The 19,928-nt window shown below is 37.4% G+C and overlaps 1 protein-coding gene across 1 annotated transcript in view; it reads left to right on the top strand.

The window, feature by feature from the left end:
• Positions 1-454: 454 nt before the first annotated feature.
• Positions 455-19,928, top strand: part of kif5ab (kinesin family member 5A, b) — a 45,559-nt gene continuing 26,085 nt past the window's right edge. The window contains exons 1-6 of the mRNA XM_046856854.1: positions 455-955; positions 12,192-12,279; positions 14,476-14,549; positions 14,627-14,731; positions 15,181-15,229; positions 18,805-18,860. Of these exons, the coding sequence (XP_046712810.1) occupies positions 827-955; positions 12,192-12,279; positions 14,476-14,549; positions 14,627-14,731; positions 15,181-15,229; positions 18,805-18,860 (501 nt within the window). The 5' untranslated portion in view covers positions 455-826. The remainder of the gene's footprint in view (positions 956-12,191; positions 12,280-14,475; positions 14,550-14,626; positions 14,732-15,180; positions 15,230-18,804; positions 18,861-19,928) is intronic.

The following is a 19,928-nucleotide window of genomic DNA, read 5'->3' as shown; positions in this document are numbered from 1 at the left end:
CGCACAACTGGCATCCCGATTACTCATCAGTCTCGCGAGAGCATCGTTCCAGCGATGAACACAAGAACAGACTGAAATGGATCTTAAACTCTCTCTCTCTCTCTCTCTCTCTCTCTCTCTCTCTCACACACACACACACACTCTCTCTCTGAAATGTTTAAATAATGAAATAATTGGTTCTATGCCATATTTTGCCCATAATAACACAACTTTGTGTAAAATAATAAACTATAAAATGTGTATTCCTCTATAAATGGGTATCTACATGTGAAGAGACTAATAGACGTGTAGCGTTTGTTATAACTGATTTGATTGTAAATGTGTAGAAAGCTATGTTGAAGTTGTTACATAATTTTCCACGTGAGATCAGTGGTCCTGATGTGAGCATCACTTAGTTGTCAGAGCGCCAGTATGCAAGCCACGCCCCCTCGCTCTTCTCAAGCTGTGCCGAGCACGCAGCACCATACTGCACACCTGCCTCCTCCGGATGCGCATAGAGTAGGCAAAAGAGCAGAACTGTCGAAACATCCCCCCCAAAAAACAATTTTATTATCTTCTGATCAACAACGTTTAATTTGGATGTTAGGTCTTCTGGTCTGCAAAGCCTTTTTTTCTTTCTTTTGCTTTTGTGTAGAGACGCATTCTCTGTTTTGGATACGGCTCTGCTCAGGGGAAGGTGCGAAACTGCGCATCTGTCATTTAGCCAACTCAAACGGTGCATGAGTGTTTCGCTTATTTAAGCTCAGCAGTCTACTGATCTGCTGATCTGAACCGACACCCAAAAAAAAAAAAATCGGCTTTAAGAACACTTTGCACATCACGCACAATGGCTGAAGCCAGCGCAGAATGCAACATCAGGGTGCTGTGCCGTTTTCGCCCATTGAACCAGTGTGAAATCCTACGTGAAGACAAATTTCTTCCCGTATTTCAGGGGGATGACACTATCATCATGGGGGTAAGTTGCTTTTGCTTTCCATTTACTCTGTGGATTTAAACATTTAAACTACACACACACACACACACACACACACACACACACACACACACACACACACACACACACACACATATATATATATATATATAAAGACTGACACATGAGTCTCACAATCGGTAAGTTGCATCTGAAGCTGTTGATTGACAAGCTGTAATAAAACTAAAAATCTATGAAAAACACTTGAAAACTATATATCATTTTACTGTTAGTATAGCAAATACTGACTGGCATGTAGCGTAGGTTGCCAGGTTTTCTTAAAAGTGCTAAATATGTGTTTTTTGAAGATTTATGTTCATGTTTAAACGAGGCCATGTTAAATTAGGCCACCAACAAATCATGCCTTAAGGCTGAACCAGAGAACCAGACTAGAAATATTCAGTCAGCCAACACAACATATGGATATTGCATAAGAATGTACCAAGATGCATTGAGTTGGCTGCCTGTCACAATATGATTCTTTTGCATGTGTACAGTGGAAAGCTGATAAATTCACCCTTTGAATGCAGACATGCACATATTCTGTCCAGGAGACAAGTCTGTAGTAATAGAGTTTGCCATAAATGTATCCAGGCAATGTTTCATAAACCCTAACACAATACTTTCATTAATGTAAAGACATGTGAAGGGCTTTAATGTCACAGGAAGTCACAAAGAGATTGTTATATTCTACGACACTTAATTATAAAGACTAACAAACAATGTGGCTATTGCAAAATTTTGGATAATGAGGCAAACAGTACAAGCAGCTATTAGCTGCCTAGCTACTCCTATTAGAGGGTGGCACGTGCACACACATACACACACACACACACACAGACACACACACCCACACACACACACACCCACACACACACCTTTGTGTTTTAATTGCTACCAGTGGTTTGCATCATAAGGTAAACTCTAGCTATTTACATTTATGAACACATCTCTCTCTTGTGGACTTTGACAATAATATGTATACTTTCTAGAAGGTTGTCTTGGCTTGATTTTATGGGTTTTTTTTTACCAAGAACAGAATTCTGACATCATCTACTGTTTTTCATGGTCTTTCGGGCCTTTTGGTGTTGCTAAGCTTGCCAGTGCATTCATTCTGTTTTTGGAAGATCTCAAATATTTTAATTTTTCACCCGAAAGTTCCTGCTGTCTCTGTTTGGCCTCCTTCACTTGCACCGACACCTGTTTCAACTGTATAGTGGGTGTATCCATAAACTGCTTATCAGTCAATTGCCAAAATAAAAGGGTATAAACTGTCTGTAATGTCTCTAATGCCATATTTATTGGTAAACCCCTAGAATTAATGCTTAAGTTATATTCTTCAATCATATCTTGATGCTTAATTTTAAATCTACTGTGGCAGTGTATAGAGGCAAAATAATGAATATTGTGCTGCTGTCCACATACTTATGAAACAGACTGTAATAGATTCTAATCATATTCAGGAGAATCCAATAGTGTTTATTTTATAATATATATTCCCCTGCTGTATAAGTTGCTGAATCATAACAGAAATCAATTTAAGAATTCTTTATGCCATTATGCATAATTCATAAAGGATCATAATCAAATAGAAAAGTGGGGTCAGAGATTTGTGTTACTGATTTTAATGATTTTTTCTCTTTTACTTGCATCTATTTATTTCTGTCTCAAGTGCACATACATGATTTATAGTGCATCCACTCATTAAAAAAAAAAAAAAACAAGGTAACAAATACAGCTGTCCAAACTGATTAAACTAGAAGATGTGGGGAATACGAGGCAAAATAAATTTGAATAAATAAATAAAATAAAGCATCCAAATACATTTTGATAACTATATTTCTCTGGTTGTATTAAGTCACTTAGGTCCACATAGTTTTCTGATCAATCTGCTGCATATAATTCTATTTAAATATGTACGCAGACAATCAAATTTTAGATAATCTCTTTTACAGTGCAGACTGTCATGTTTCTGGCCAGCTATTGTTCTGTCATTAGTGTAAACAGCTTGTCTGTTTCATTCTAACAGCAAAGAAAGGTGTCAGTCCCAGAGGGGTAGGAGTTTTCTATCCTTAATTCTCTCCTTCTTACAAACATGTTGTGTGAGTCACACCAAGTATGAATCAGTTGGGCTTGACGTGGAGCATATGTGACTGCAGAATTTGCCCATCTGTCTACCCATATTTCTATCTATCAATCCTATTGTTCATTTTTTTCTCTACCTTTCTGTCTCCCTATTTATTATATATAGAAGGTAGCCTCAGAGTGATGTGCTTTAAACACATTCAACTATTTCATTTAGTTGAATTTAATTTGTATAGAACTTTTAACTATGGATATGTTTTCCAAAACAGCTCTACAGAAGTAAATAGATTATCAATAGAAATATAAAATTTGACATTGATAAATCAGTTGCTGTAGGTTTATCCCTAATGAGCAAGCCAGTGATGACAGTACTGCCTGAGATGGTATGAAGAAGAAATCTTGAGAGGAACCAGACATAAAAGGAAACACAGTCTCATCTGGGGAATACCAAATGTCCATTCAATTCAGTTTAATCTTTGTTGAGGTTATCAACTGTTCACTAATGGCACTTGAATGCAAAACTATTCATAGCAACTGCAGTCCTAAACCTTTGTAGAAGACTTATTTTTCTTCTACTTCTTCCGGCTGCTCCCGTTAGAGGTTGCCACAGTGGATCATCTGTCTCCATACTACTCTGTCCTCTACATCTGTCTCTTTCAAACCAACCACCTGCATGTCTTTCCTCATCACATCCAAAAACCTCCTCCTTGGCCTTCCTCTTTTTCTCCTTCCTGGTGGCTCCATCCTCAGCATTCTCCTACCGATATACCCCATGTCCCTCCTCTGCACACGTCCAAACCATCTAAATCTCACCTCCCTCACCTTGTCTTCAAAACGTCCTACATGAGTGGTTCATCTAATAATCTCATTTCTAATCCTGTCCATCCTCGTCAATTCCAATGAAAATCTCAAAATTTTCAGCTCTGCTACCTCCAGCTCCACCTCCTGTCTTTTACTCAATGTCACTGTCTGTAAACCATACAACATCGCAGGTCTCACCACAGTCCTATAAACTTTGCTTTTCACTCTCTCAGATACCCTTCTTTCACAAATCACTCCTGCCACTCTTCTCCATTCACTCCACCCTGCCTGCACTCTTTTCTTTACTTCTCTAACACACTCCCCATTACTTTGCACTGTTGACTCCAGGTACCTGAACTCCACCACCTTCTCCACCTCTTCTTCCTGCAACCGCACCACTCCACTGCCCTCCTTCTCATTCACACACGACTCTGTCTTACTCCTACTGACTCCAGTGCATACCTCCACCTCTTCAGGCTCTTCTCAACCTGCTCCCTACTCTCACCACAAATCACAATATCATCGGCAAACATCATAGTCCACAAAGACTTCTGTCTGACCTTGTCCATTGACCTGTCCATCACCACTGCATACAGGAAAGGGCTCAGAGCTGATCCTTAAAGCAGTCCAACCTCCACCTTGAACCAGTCTGCTGTACCTACTGCACACTTTACTGCTGTCACACTGTCCTCATACATGTCCTGCACCACACTCAAATACTCCTCTGACACACGTGACTTCCTCATACAATACCACAACTCCTCTCTTGGCACCCTGTTATACGCTTTTTTTAAATCCACAAAAACACAATACAACTCCTTCTGATCTTCTCTATACTTCTCCATCAACATTCTCAAAGCAAATAATGAGTCTGTGGTGCTCTTCCTCGGCATAAAACCATACTGCTGCTTACAGATGGTCAGCTCTTCTCTAAGCCTGGCTTCCACTACTCTTTCCCATAACGTCATGGTGTGACTGATCAACTTTATTCCCCTGCAGTTACTGCAGGTATACACATCTCCCTAAAGATTAGTACCAGCACACTCCTTCTCCATTCCTTAGGCATCCTCTCACCTTTCAAAAACTTGTTAAACGATCTGGATAGAAAATGCCACTGCCATCTCTCCTAAACATCTCCATGTTTCTTCTCCATGTTTCATCTCCATGTTTCATCTCCATGTTTCTTCTGGTATGTCATCTGGTCCTACAGACTTTCCACTCTTCATCCGCTTAATAGCTGCTCTCACTTCCTCCTTATTAATCCTATACACTTCCTGCTTCACTATTTCCATATCATTCAACCTTTTCTATCCCTCATTTTCCTCATTCATCAGCTGCTCAAAATACTCCCTTCATCTTCTCAACACACTCTCCTCAGTAGTCAACTAATTTCCATCTCCATCCTTTATTGCAGCACATCCTTCCCAGCTTGGTCCCTCTGCCTGGCCAATTGGTACAAATCCTTATCTCCTTCCTTTAGTGTTCAATCTCACATACAGCTCCTCATATGTCTTTTTCTTTGCTTTAGCCACATCAGTCTTTACCTGCTGCCGCAGCTCCCTTGTAGTCAAGTCAAGTCAAGTCAAGTTTATTACTATAGCGCTTTTCACAACAGACATTGTCTCAAAGCAGCTTTACAGAAATCAACAGTCAAGGTGAATGGTGTGCATTTATCCCTAATGAGCAGCCGTTTCGACTGTGGCAAGGAAAAACTCCCTTAGATGTTATGAGGAAGAAACCTTGAGAGGAACCAGACTCAAAAGGGAAACCCATCCTCATTTGGGTGACATCAAAGGTGTGATTATATTCTTTAAACAATACAGAACACTGCAGAGAGAGAACTAACATGAGCACTGGAATGTAAAATTATAAGTAATGTTCTTTATACAGTCTTTTACAGTCATTATGGTTATAAAACTAGGAGCTACTGAGCAACTCATGAAATAGCTCAACATTTGCGATTATCACAGATCCAACACCAGCCTCTCCATGCCAGAGCCTTTAAACACTTTAGGAGGTCCAATGTCAAAACTCCACACATGAAGTGGGATCCAATTGGCACTGGTATGTCTCTGGGTGGTACAGGAAGTTTAAGAGTTCGGTATCTATTTCTTTTAAGGTCTATAATCTTCATGAGGTTGGACGTGACTGGAGCTGGCCAAACCTCAGGATGTCTCGGGTGGAGCAGTGGAGAGAAATTAGCGTAGCTGCTGTTTATGATATCAACAGCACAAGTTGATAATGTGCATTTGATCAGATGTACTGGAGCACAAGGTTGTGATGTGATGTGTGTTATGTGTAGGACTTGCTAAAAAGATACGTTTTTTATCTGCCCTTAAACTGGGAGAGTTTGTCTGAGCTCTGAACACTGTCAGGAAGACTATTCCAAAGTTTAGGAGCTAAATGTGAGAATGATCTACTGCCTTTAGTGGACTTTGCTATTCTATGAACTACTAGAAGTCCAGAGTTTTGAGATCTCAGGGAGCGTGACGGATTATAGCGTGTTAAAAGACTGGATAGATACATGGGAGATAAACCATTTAGTGTTTTATAAGTAAGAAGCAGTAGTTTGTAGTCGATTCGAAACTTAACAGGTAGCCAGTGTAGGGATGAGAAGGTTGGGGTTATATGATCATATGTCCTTGACCTTGTGAGAACTCTGGCTGCAGCATTAATGATGCAGGACATCCACCTAGTAATGCATTGCAGTAGTCTATTCTGGAGGTCATGAACGCATGGACGAGCTTCTCTGCATCAGATATAGATAACATGTTTCTTAGCTTAGCAATATTTCTAAGGTAAAGAAGCCTGTTTTTGTAACTTGGTTGATAAGATTTTTAAAAGACAAGTTGCTGTCTAAGATAACTCCCAGTTTGTACTTCTGCCTCTTTTTCGCATCTGTCCTCCGATCCCTATTCTGTTTCGCCAACCTCTTTCTCCTTATGCCGTCCTGCACTTCCTCATTCCACCACCACGTCTCTTTGTTTTTCTTTCTATTTCCAGATGTCACACCAAGTACCTTAGCTGTCTCTCTTATCACTTTTTCAGTAGTTGCCCAATCATCCAGCACCTCTTCACCACCACCAAGCCCCTGTCTGACCTCTTCCCTGACCCTCACACTACAGACTTCCTTACGCTGGCTGAGAAGTGCAAAACACATTAACAAATCTGAAAACAAATTAACAAATCCAAAACCAAATTAACAAATCCGAAAACAAATTAACAAATCCGAAAACAAATTAACAAATCCGAAAACAAATTAACAAAACGAAAACACAATGACAAAAAATCAGACAAACCGGAAAAGGTAGGTATAGTTGAATGGAATGGTGAATGGAAACCGATCATTGGACGAGACACCTGGTGCCAGCCATCCCCGTATCATACCTCAGTGCCACCCAATGTTTTGCAATACATGAACACAATTAGTATCATTGGTACATGGTCATTTTTCTTTATTATTTTTTATCTTTTCTTATTAATCTGTAAATCTTATTTTTCTTTAAGATTTCTTTTTTCCAGCAGACCCTGGACACTTATTTAACAAAATTTCTCAAAACCAAAACATATTCCTGATTTGAAAGTGAATATAAAAACAAATTAAAATAATTAAAACACTACACAGAAATAACACAGAGATTACACCTTAATACATATACAAGCGAAGGAACAGCGTGTCTTACATTGGGAACACAATATCCAGCATTTAAAGTTTTACAGCACTGAGAATGAGCAGCAGCCTGGGCTCTGCTGTGATGGAAATGATTAAATCACACAGGATTTTTAATAAAACATAGGCAGGCAGAAGGAGATAAGAACAAAGATCATTTAAAAAAGAATATTATAGTGAGAATAAAAAAAAGATTGTGCTCTGAGGATGTGAGTTAGAGATATGTGAAAGCAATTTTACAAGAAAGAATATAGCCTTGCTTTTCTGCAGCTGAATCTGCAGCTGAATAGTCTCAGAAAAAAAAAGATTTTGCTTCCTTTTGGAACAAAAATTGGATAAAGAAATACTACTGTAGTATGGTCAAGTTTGACTCATGCACACTGGATATTTGAGCATTCTAGAGCTGTCAAAATGTATGGGCAGTAAAACAAGGTCAAACTATTTTGTATTTTATGTTAGCATGGTGGTACTACAAATTGTATTGCTTCAGAGGTTCAGGGTCTCTATGTCAATCCTGACCTTAGTATCTGGGCAGAATTTGGCATGTTCTTTCTAGGTTAGCTTACTCATACACATACTAGTTTAAATGAATGATATCTACTATATGAAGACATTATATAATATCAAAAGCTTAAAAACTGGCTGCATGTTGCATAATAAGTGTAATGTTTACTTATTATTGATTATTTGTATTCTGTTACAAACATATATGCATATTTGCTTGTCAAACAATTTTATTAATGAACAACGATCTGATGTTCAAACATTCATGCTCCCCCCTCTCTCATGGGAAAGGACTTGTTCCCACTTCGATTGTATGCACTGTGCTGTGCAATTTATTATGCTACAGTCTCACTGCCAGTGGTTTGTGTGTGAGCAAGAAGATGTAAGCTGTTTTGTTCCCAAACCCTGCATTTGGAGTTTTAATTATATTATACAAATGTGTCATCCAGGCTGAGGTGTTCACATATATTGTTTCCATAATTACCAAAAAAAAGTGGTTCACAGTTAAATCAGGTGGTGTGACTAACTTGTGATCCATTGCGTTTATTCATAAAATTGGACTGATCTTTCTAGATTAAGGTCAAACTGTGTTTGTGTGTATGTGTGCTCAGGGTTTGTCTGAATCTAAATTGCATTCCTACCTAAATTAACCTTGTCTTGCACATTTTATTCTTATCTTGTTTTCATTTTTTCCTTCATATGCCTCCTCTCTCCTTTTATTTGTTCCCCTTGCTGGGTCATTGCTTACGCTCAAAATGAAACCCATTACGTTCTGATATATTTTCTCAATTCATATCTTTCCTCCTCATACCCTCACACTCGCAGTATGGGTTTAATATTTAATAATGCATGGTGGTCTACTTCTGTAAAGAGATAACCTACTTGTTTTTTTCTTGTAAGAGGCAACAAGAATAATCTTTTTAAAGAAGTAATTTTCTTGGTAAGAAGTAAGGGCGTAGGTGTATTTGCAAGGGCATTGTCTGTATTTTGGTTGGGACCAAATGTGCCTTTATGTCATCCACCTTAGATATATATTTAAAAAAGCCCTCAGAAATACAATAACAGTGTAAAACAGTGTGTACATTTACGGCATTTGGCAGACGCCCTTATCCAGAGCGACTTACAACTGAGCAGGGGAGGGTTTTTAGGGCTTTACTCAAGGGCCCAGCAGTGGCAGCTTGGTGATGGGATTTGAACCTGTGATCTTCTGATCCAAAGCCCAATGCCTTAACCACTGAGCTACCACCTGTACATGCATGTATCTAATTCTATTTCATATTAGTGTGACTGCTATATTTGATTATTATGACTCTCAGTATGCAGTGATACTGCCTAATACATAATGTCTGGAAAATATAGGCAGGTTTGTCTACATCATGTATCCTCTTTTTTACCTACAGAAGCTGGCTGTGGTGTGAGGATGTGTCTGTCATGAGTTGTTATGCTTACACAGAGGGAGAAAAAGCTTAGCTGTGGTGTTGTTTCTGTAGTGGGGGCTTAATGCTTTCCCTGTGGAGAAGGAAGTAGAGGGACTAATTAATGAGTGTGAAACAGATGATGAAAGGAGTGTGTGTGTGTGTGTGTGTGTGTGTGTGTGTGTGTGTGTGTGTGTGTTATGTGACTTCATAAGTAATTTAAGTACTTAGGTTTTTGATTAATACAAGTAGATTAACACCGTTTAAGACTAATTTTGATTAAAATGCCAGACAAATCTGTACAAATCATAAAGTCAATATTGTACATATATACTTTAAAGTATATAAAGTAGTACAGTGGTTTGGTAGCTAGAGGGTTCCTAGTTTAATCCTGAGCTTGAGTTACTGTCTGTGTGAAATTGTTGTTTTCATAATATTGGCTTCCTGAGGATTGTCCATGCCAGAAAATTTGCAGGCAGGAGCATTGGCAACCCTACATCTCTTGTAGGTGTGAATGAGTGTATAAATGTGTGTGTGAATGACACCCTGTACACGACTGGCATCCCTTCTGGTGAGAATTCTCAACCATGTTCCTGGTGTTCTTGGCATCAGGTTCAAATCCTGTATGACACTGAACAGGAAAAAAGGTTGCTAAAGATGAATGATAGATAAATGATTACATAAAAAAGATACATTAATGAAAGTATTTATCTGTGTATATGTTTGTATATGTTTGTATGGGTCTCTAAAAGGGTCTCTAGAATAGTTTTCTCTTCACTACTGCCTCTGTATCTCATACATTATTAACTTTATTGTACACATCAATATAACTATATGATAATATGACCAGGATAAAACTTGTAATTTGAAATTGTAATTTCAAATCAATGACATCTATAACATGCAATTTGTTTCAGATGCACCGACCAGGCATAACATTATGACATGTCACCTGTTAGTGGGTGGGATATATTAGGCAGCAAATGAACATTTTGTCCTTAAAGCTGATATGTTAAAAGCAGGAAAAATATGCAAGCGTAAGGATTTGAGCGAGTTTGACAAGACCTAAATTGTAATGTCTAGACAACTGAGTCAGAACATCTCCAAAACTGCATCTCTTGTGGGCTGTTCCCAGTCTGCAATTGTCAGTATCTATCAAAAGTAGTCTAAGGAAGGAACAGTGATGAACCAGCGACAGGGTCATGGGCGGCCGAGGCTCACTGATGCACATGGGGAGTGAAGACTGGCCCCTGGGGTCTGATTCAACAAACGAACTACTGTAGCTCAAATATTGCTGAAGAAGTTAATGCTGTTAATGCTTGATGGAGCAGGATGTTTTGGCAGCAAAAGGGGGGCCAACACAATATTAGGCAGGTGGTCATAATGTTTTGCCTGGCCAGTGTATTTATTACCTGCTCTCTGTTCTCTATGTTAGTATACATTAAAAGTTGTTTAGTGTGCTAAAAAAAACACATAAAGGAAACAGATACCTCAGTGATTCAATTTTCTTTGATATCACTGAGATGAAATAAAAAGATACAGAGAAACACAAAAACACTACCCATAACTTTACTAATGGGTTGAGATTCTGATCCCACAGTAAGGATATACTAGATGACTATAATTTACAAGCTTTCCAAAAAAATTAGAACAGCAATAATTGCATTACCTGTATGCAAGGGGAAAAACAGAATCCACTTTCCTCTGATGAAATTATATCTGACACTGAACTGAATGATGAGCTGAACTGTTACAGGATTTTCAGGATGACTCATATCAGCTCAGGAACAATTTAATTTGAAAGTATTTTTATTCCATTTACCCATAATGTGTTAATTTATTCCTTTTCTAGTTAAATTTACAATAAAAATGACCATGTAGATTTTTGTGATCTTGGTCGTGGTTTTCACACACACCAGTCTCTAAAATATTGTGATGAACAATAAAAAAAGATAATGTTTATAAGAGATCTGAAGAGAATTGCCAAAATTTTATTTAAGGACCATTGTGTATAGAAAAGCATCTAAAAAAAAAAACCCGATTGACAGGAATTGACAGGAATTGACAGGTGGATGAGCTAAAAAAATTATTAAAACATTGGCTAGCATGAACAGATATTTGAGGCTTTCATGGTACCCAATATAGAGAGTTAAAATATTTGGAGTTGCAGTATTTCTGTGTCCTTGATAGACTCAGGATCTGATCTGATAGGAGTGAAACATTTTTCTTCTCAATTTTGTTGTGCATCCTGAGATGTTTTCTGTTCACCACATTCGTAAAGATTCCCTATTTGAGCTATTATTGACTTCCTGTCAGCTCAGACCAGTCTGGCCGTATTTTCCTCTAAAATCTCTTATTAACAAGACAAACTGAGGATGTTTTCCTGGTTTTTACGCCATTCTGTGTAAACTCTAGACCATTGTGTGTGAAGTTCAAATTCATAACAGAAAGTTTTTTACTGTAACTACTACTACGCCTTGAAATGTTACAGCTTAAGAAACTTGAAAGAAGCTAAATGTTACATAATCAAGTGTACAGTAAATACATTTGCACAACAACTCAGCTGCAGTGGCCTTTTTAAACAAATATTTTTTGTATACTCCAAAATATTTGTTATATATTATTTTTTATTAATTAATTTATTTATAAACCTATTTTATTTCATCATAATTTTTTCCCTCTCTTTTTCCCCCTTTCACTCGTTTGAGATGAATGGACTATAACACTTGAGTGTTTCTTGCAGGGAAAGTCTTTCGTATTTGACCGAGTCTTTCCCAACAATACCACACAAGAGCAGGTCTACAACAGCTGTGCCAAACAGATTGTTAAAGGTGAGTGTGTATGACCACTGGGTACATCCTAGACACATAACATTTGTCCTGGGAATTGAAAGAAGTGGCCACTTATTGAATTACTAAGCAGCACACTGGCAGGTAGTATTCTGAGTTTGGGGTAATATCTGTATGAGTAGGTTTTGGGTGACCAGGCTCCCTCTAGGTACTCTGGTTTTCTCCCACTTTTGAAAGCTTGCCTGTAGTTAATGCCAAATTGCCCTTATGTATCTGTGAATGTATGTATCATGCCCAGTGTTCCTGGGTTACGCTAGGATCCACCATCACCCTCACAAGGACAGAGCAGTTACTGAAGGCGAATAGATAATTCTGGTACCGAACAAATTTACAGTGATCTATTGGCTGTTTAAAGCCTTTAACTGCAACACATCTACAGTATCATATGGCTTCTTGTGACTTATTGCTTAAATAAAACATAAAAATCAAAATTAGTTACCACTTTCAGTGGTGCAGACTGTGAGAAATGTCAGCAAGCTTTTCATTTCTGTTAATCCAGGAGTGCTTTACTTTAAGTAATTTGAGTAGTTCTAAAAAACAGAAAAGAGCCATTTAATAAATTCAAGAGGCTTGGGATGTCTGGGTCTGCAAAATGGCTTCAAAGCGAGAGTAAGGGAAAGAAAAAGTAGGACTATAGTAAAAAGAATTTGATTTAATTTGAATGTGTATGTGAGTGTAAGTTGACCATCTGGCTAGACGAGATAAGTATTGGTATTTTTTCCTTCCCCGTTTCTCAAATGTATCCTCTTTGACTCTCCCCCTTTTGTCTGCTCCTCAATTTATCTTCACTCTCCTGCGATTTGACAGACTTGTTATGCTTAAAACCCAACTCTGCTTTCTTTCTCTCTCTCTCTCTCTCTCTCTCTCTCTCTCACACACACACACACACACACACACACACACACACACACACACACACGTTGTCACACTGCACTGCACATTCAAAACAGCAGAAAAACACCCTTTCATCCCCCCCAAAATGTTTCCTGTCTATTTGGATGAGTAAATTGTTTACAGAAGATCTGAGTGCATTCACAATTTTTCAACTGAATCCACAAATCATACAGAACAATTTGAAATGAAATAAGATGATGTACAAAAAAAAACTATATGATCGACAATTTGCATGAGTTACCTTAAATAATATATTGAAAATAATCTACCTGCTGTGGTTTGATTCTAACCATCTCTCTTCTATATGAGGTCAAATGTTTACATACAAAGGCTACTTATGTTTAATCTAAAATATGTCTATAAATGGCACTAATGGTACCATGTGCATCTATCTAAAAAACTACATATTCTGTTAACACAAAGACACTAGAAGTGACAATTTAACTCCCAGGGACGAACAAAATTCGGTAGCACAGAATGTGCATTCACCATTAAAAAGAGTTCTACATCACCATGGCCTGAAATGCTGTCATGCAAATAAGAAACCGGCAGTCTGAAGTTTTTGGGGGAGTGTTCTCTTGGCCAGATAAAATAAAAGATCTTTGACAACAGGGTTCAGCACTATATATATGACAAGGGTTGTCTAGAAATATTGAAGTAAAACCTAAGGAATGTTAAAACTTGGTCATAACTGGGTCTTATAGCATGCCAATGAACCAAAGCATACCTCCAAAGTTGTAACACATTGGCTTCAAAACAACAAAAGGAAAGTTTTGGACTACCATCTAAAAATGTCCTAACACGAAAAAGTTTGCCTGAGCAAGGGGGCCTGATAATCTTATACCACTTCTGTCATAAGAAGTGAGCAAAAGGTCCAGCAAAGTAATATAAGTAGCTCATGGAAAGCATATGACGAAATTTAAAAAATTCTCTTATCTATTATTTTGAATGGCATTTCATTATTATTCCCCTGCTGAGATTGTGGGCACTTTAGCTGACGTCCACCTAAACAATAGATTTTTTTGTGACAACAGGCTAAAACATTATAGACTCTTCTGCTATGCATGTCTGCAGTAAATATCACTATACGCTTTACCTCTAATATTCTTCAGCCAATTCTAACAGCAAATTTGTACAATCGTATTTGATATGTAAATGTTGAGGAATATATTAAGTATATACTAAAAAGTACTTAAACATATTTTGAGGTGCAAACATAAAAAAACAACCCAAAAAAACACTTGAATACTTATATATATTTTTGTCTTTTCTCCCTCATTTCAGATGTGCTGGATGGATACAATGGCACTATTTTTGCATATGGACAAACATCCTCTGGCAAAACCCACACCATGGAGGTAAGACAGTCAGGTTTACAAAATTATTTATTCATTTTCAGCTTTTTCAATTGCTTAAATCTATATACTCTGATCAGGGAAAGCTTCATGACCCCGAAAACATGGGCATTATTCCAAGGATCACTGATGACATCTTCAACTATATCTTTGCCATGGATGAAAACTTGGAATTTCACATCAAGGTAACAATATACTTGACTATGTTGACATTTTCTAAATAAAGATCATAATCTTTCAGTTTGCATCTGATCACCATCACTGCCCACCTCAACATTGTTGATCTGTAATAAATGGACATTCGGTGCAACCCAGATGAGGATTGGTTCCCTCTTGAGTCTGATTCCTCTCAAGGTTCCATTCCATCTCGGGAAGTTTTTCCTTGCCAGAGTAACCAGCGGCTCGCTCATCAGGGACGAACTTACACTTATAAAGAACATCTTATTCATTTTTTTATCACCACATCATCTGTGTAAAGAGACAATGTTCATTGTTAAAAGCGCTATACAGATAAAAATTGAACTGATTTAAGCTATTAAGAATAAATTATGTGGCATTTTTACCAATGAAATGTATAGTTTTTATCTAAAGCTATTCATTCATTACTGAAAACCTTTTCTCTTCTTGCATACAGGTTTCCTACTTTGAAATCTATATGGATAAAATTCGAGACCTGCTTGATGGTGAGAAAGAAAGAATCTTGTTGAACATAAACATCTGTAAAAATTACACTTAGCTACAAAGTGTAATAAAGAAATAAAAAGTATGAATGGGGCAGGGAGACACGGATTTAAATTCTGGATGAATATTTGGATTTTATCACACAGGTTCCAAGACAGCAAAGAAGGCTAATCCTCATTTGCAGTCTATCGATCCTGACTCATGCAAAACACAATTTCCACTAGAGTTTAATCATTCTTTTCATTTGCATGCATAACTCACAGAGATTGTGTGGATTTATGTGTGCTATATGGTTCAATCTTTTAATTTGGAAAAGCATTTATAAATGTGCACTCATAACTATATAACTCTGATAAAGAAAAAGAAAAAAAATAACATGGTACTATAACTTTTCCATGTGAATTCACAAAAAAAAAAAACCCATAAACAAAAAACCCAGAACTATAAACCTATACTTATACACACAAGAGTAAATAAACAAAAGTAAAAATAAAATAAATAAATAAATAAAATAATTTAAAAATTCAAGGGATTTAGTCAGGGGGTAGACACTGCAAAGAGTTAAAGTACACAAGAAATGGTTGCCATCTCCTGGTACATTTTCCAAAGTTACCTCTAATAGAATACCTTTTTTTTTTTTTATTGTAAAAAAAGGGCATATTGTTTTTGAGCCACTAAGATGTAGCTGGTGGTCTAGGGGATTTTTTAAAGGATTAAAAAATGGCACCTGGCTATCAAAGATGTAAAGGCCAAAATATCGAATTGGTTTTTGTTGTACCAGAATAAATTCAACGGCACCCCAAAATTTGTTACACCAGTTCAAACACCAATATACAGCGGGGAAAATAAGTATTTGACACATCAGCATTTTTATCAGTAAGGGGATTTCTAAGTGGGCTATTGGCACAAAATTTCCACCAGATGTAGCCATCAAGCCAAATTGAATTCAAACAAAGAAATCAGAACATTTAAGTTGAGTCATAATAAATAAAGTGAAATAACACAGGGAATAAATATTGAACACACTTTATTTAATACTTTGTAGAAAAGCCTTTGTTGATGATTACAGCTTCTAGATGCCTCTTGTATGGAAAGACCAGTCGTCTGCATTGCTCAGGAGTGATTCTGGCCCATTCTTCCACACAAATGGTCTTTAAATCTTGAAGTTACTTTGGCCTCTTTTATGAACTTTGATCTTCGGTTCTCTCCATAGATTTTCTATGGGAGTTAGGTCAGGTGATTGACTGGGCCATTCAAGCAACTTGATTTTTTTTTTATTGAAACCACTTCATTGTTTCCTTGGCCTTGTTTGGGATCATTGTCTTGCTGAAATGTCCATCCTCTTTTCATTTTCAGCTTTCTGGTAGATGGTAGCAGATTTTTATCCAGAATGTCCCGGTACATTTCTCCATTCATCCTGCCTTCAATAATATGAAGTCTGCCAGTACCCCTTGCTGAAAAGCAGCCCCAAACCATGATGCTTCCGCCCCCAAACTTAACTGTTGGTATGGTGTTCTTGGGGTGGTGGGCAGTGCCATTTCTTTTCCAAACATGGTGTGTAGAATGACTGCCAAAAACTTCAATTTTGCTTTCATCTGACCATACTATAGTCTCCCAATAATCCACAGGCTTCTCCAAATGCTCTTTCACAAACTTTAACTGAGCCTCAACATGCTTTTTGTTCAGCAATAGAGTCTTGCGTGGAGAGCGTGCATGGATGCCATGGCGGTACAGTACATTGCTTATAGTTTTCATTGAAACAACAGTACCTGCTGATGCAAGGTCTTCCTGAAGTTCTGCCTGAGTGGTTCTTGGCTCTTGGTGAACTCTCTTGATTATTCTTTGGACTCCTCGGCAGGGATCTTACGTGGAGCACCTGATCGTGGCCGGTTTATGGTGAACTGATGCTCTTTCCATTTCCGGATAATGGCCCCCACAGTGCTCACAGGAACATTCAGCCTTCTGGAAATGCGCCTATAACCATTCCCATCAAAATGCTTTTTAACGATAAGATTACGCAGATCTTGAGAGAGTTCTTTGCTTTTACCCATCATGAAGTCTTTCCTGTGTACCTCCTGGGTAATGAGAAGCCTTTATAGGCCATCATTTAGAACTAAAGCAGCTGATATCAATTAGTACTGATAGGGGGAGGGTTTCTCTCTTAATACTGACAGATTTCAGGTGATCTCCTGGCTTTCTATGCCATTTTGAACCTTGTTATCTTCATGTGTTCAATACTTATTCCCTGTGTCATTTCACTTTATTTATTATGACTCAACTTGTATACTTAAATGTTCTGATTTCTTTGTATGAATTCAATATTTGGCTTGATGGCTACATCTGATGGAAATTTTGTGTCAATAGCCCACTTAGAAATCCCTTTACTGATAAAAATGCTGATGTGTCAAATACTTATTTTCCCCGCTGTTAATGTTAAGAATTGCAGCCATAGATTTGAAGTAATCGGACTAGAACCTATGTAACATTGGGGAAAAGAAGAACATGTGACTTAGATTGCAAGGTGAATATTGACATCTGTCAAAGCTGTCACTAATTCTGGGGTAAAGTTTGGCTGGCCTAGCTTTCGAAACATGACCTCTGTACAACCTGTAAATTGAATAAGAGTAAGCCAAGCACATATAGAACTTTAATGGATTCTATCCATTGCCCTTTCCCGCCACACTTTCGAAAAAATCATTACCAATTCGTCATCCCATTTTGCTTTAGTTCTGTCAATTGTGGGTTTATGAAGCGGGAAAAGCTGATTATATTCTTTTTATATTAATAACTTCTGCTGGAGACCTAAAAGTAACAGGTCATCATAGGGCTTTTTGAATGGTAAAACTGAAAACACACAAGAATTGGACAGTAAATGACTGGAAGAAACTTCTGTAGACAGATAAGTCCAAATTTGTCATTTTTTGGCTCTAAGACCATATGAAGAACGTTTCTCAAAGTTTGGAGACTTATTCCAAGTGAAAGGAATACTGAACCAGCATGGCTACCAGTCCATACTTCAGTGCCATGCAATTCCAAATGGACTGCACCTTGAAACAAGACAAAGCAGAGTGTAGAACAGAGTGTTATCTATCATGGAATGGCCTGCCCAGTCACTGGACCTAAATCCTGTTGAACTGCTTTGGGTTGAACTTGATCACAAGGTCAGAAAGATATATCCATCTAGCAAATAACACCTTTGGCAAGTTTTACAAGAGGCATGGCAAAGTGTTTTACATAATTATTTGGAGAAACTAACTGTCCAGCTGCCAAGAGTGTGTAAACCTGTTATTTATGCTGAGGGAGGATTTTTAAATAAAAGTAAAATTTAACATCTGCACATTTATATATTTGTTTGGTCAATTTAGTGGTTTGTGGTTTAGTTTATTGCATATAAACCAAAGGAATATGCACATGTCTCTCAAAATTGATAAAAGAGACAGAGAAAAAGTGTTTTCAAACTTTGTTTGTATATTGTATATTTATAGAAGCTCTCTCTCTCTCTCTCTCTCTCTCTCTCTCTCTCTCGCTCTCTCTCTCTCTCTCTCTCGCTCTCTCTCTCTCTCTCTTTCATTTTCAGTAAGTCGGACCAACCTGTCAGTGCATGAAGACAAAAACAGGGTCCCATATGTAAAGGTAAGACAGAGATGGGAAGTAATAAAGTACAAATATTTCATTACTGTACTTCAGTTGATTTTTTTCTGGTATCAGTACTTTACTTCACTATTTATTTTTCAGACAACTTTTTACTTTCATTTATTAAATCTTTTACACAAATATATGTACTTTCTACTTCCTATATTTTCAAAACAGACTCGTTACTTTAGTTTCAATCTATTTGGTGACATGATCAATATTTTTCTTCTCACTGTGCACCGTTTTTAGCCCATCATCCTATTTCTTGTCATTGCGTGGCTTTTTCAATCTACCACTGGTGTATCATCTCCTAGCTCTCACACACAACAAACATAGGCTAGTTCATGACTCTTGCCAGAGTCTTTTAAAACTTGAATACCTGCACTTTACTGTACATGAGTATCTGCACTTCACTTGAGTAAAGGATGTGTGTAGTTTTGCCATCTCTGAGTAAAGATGGCTGTAGTAGCAATCTCATGCTTTGGTGAATCACATAAAAAGTTTGGCCAAAACACTATCATTAGGCTTGGACCACAAATAAAACTGTGCCTACATTTTACAATCTAACAATAGGTCTCCAGATTTGTTTAGCTAAGAAGTGTATGAGTTCTGACAGAGCAAAAACAGATATGCCAGGAAGATCGGAGGATATGCAAAGAGGTTTTAGGCATTAATAAAGACAAATGATCAGCACATAGGTTTCTAGAGCATACAATATTTATACCACATTTAAAAGGAAACTTTTTAGGTACATGCAAAATTTGAATTGATATCTCTAGGTTTAACTTTTTATTTTATTTTATTTTTTTTACTAAGTGACTACATGCCTTAGCATAAAATATATTCTCTTCATTTTGCTCTTTGAGTGTACAGGCTTTTGTATACCACTTTATAGCACATAAACACATAAATATGAATCAAGTGCAGCCCTGACCAGTGTAGAGAAAGTAGGGTGGATAGAATATGCAATTGTAGTCTGAAATATGTTAGATACGTAGAGGGAAAAATGTCCCCAGGTTTTACTGGCATTGTACTGACTATAATTCTGACTGACATTAAGATGTATCA

Source organism: Silurus meridionalis, chromosome 1 (genome assembly GCF_014805685.1).
Source record: "Silurus meridionalis isolate SWU-2019-XX chromosome 1, ASM1480568v1, whole genome shotgun sequence".
Taxonomy (NCBI): domain Eukaryota; kingdom Metazoa; phylum Chordata; class Actinopteri; order Siluriformes; family Siluridae; genus Silurus; species Silurus meridionalis.
This window is presented reverse-complemented; position numbering and strand designations above follow the sequence as displayed.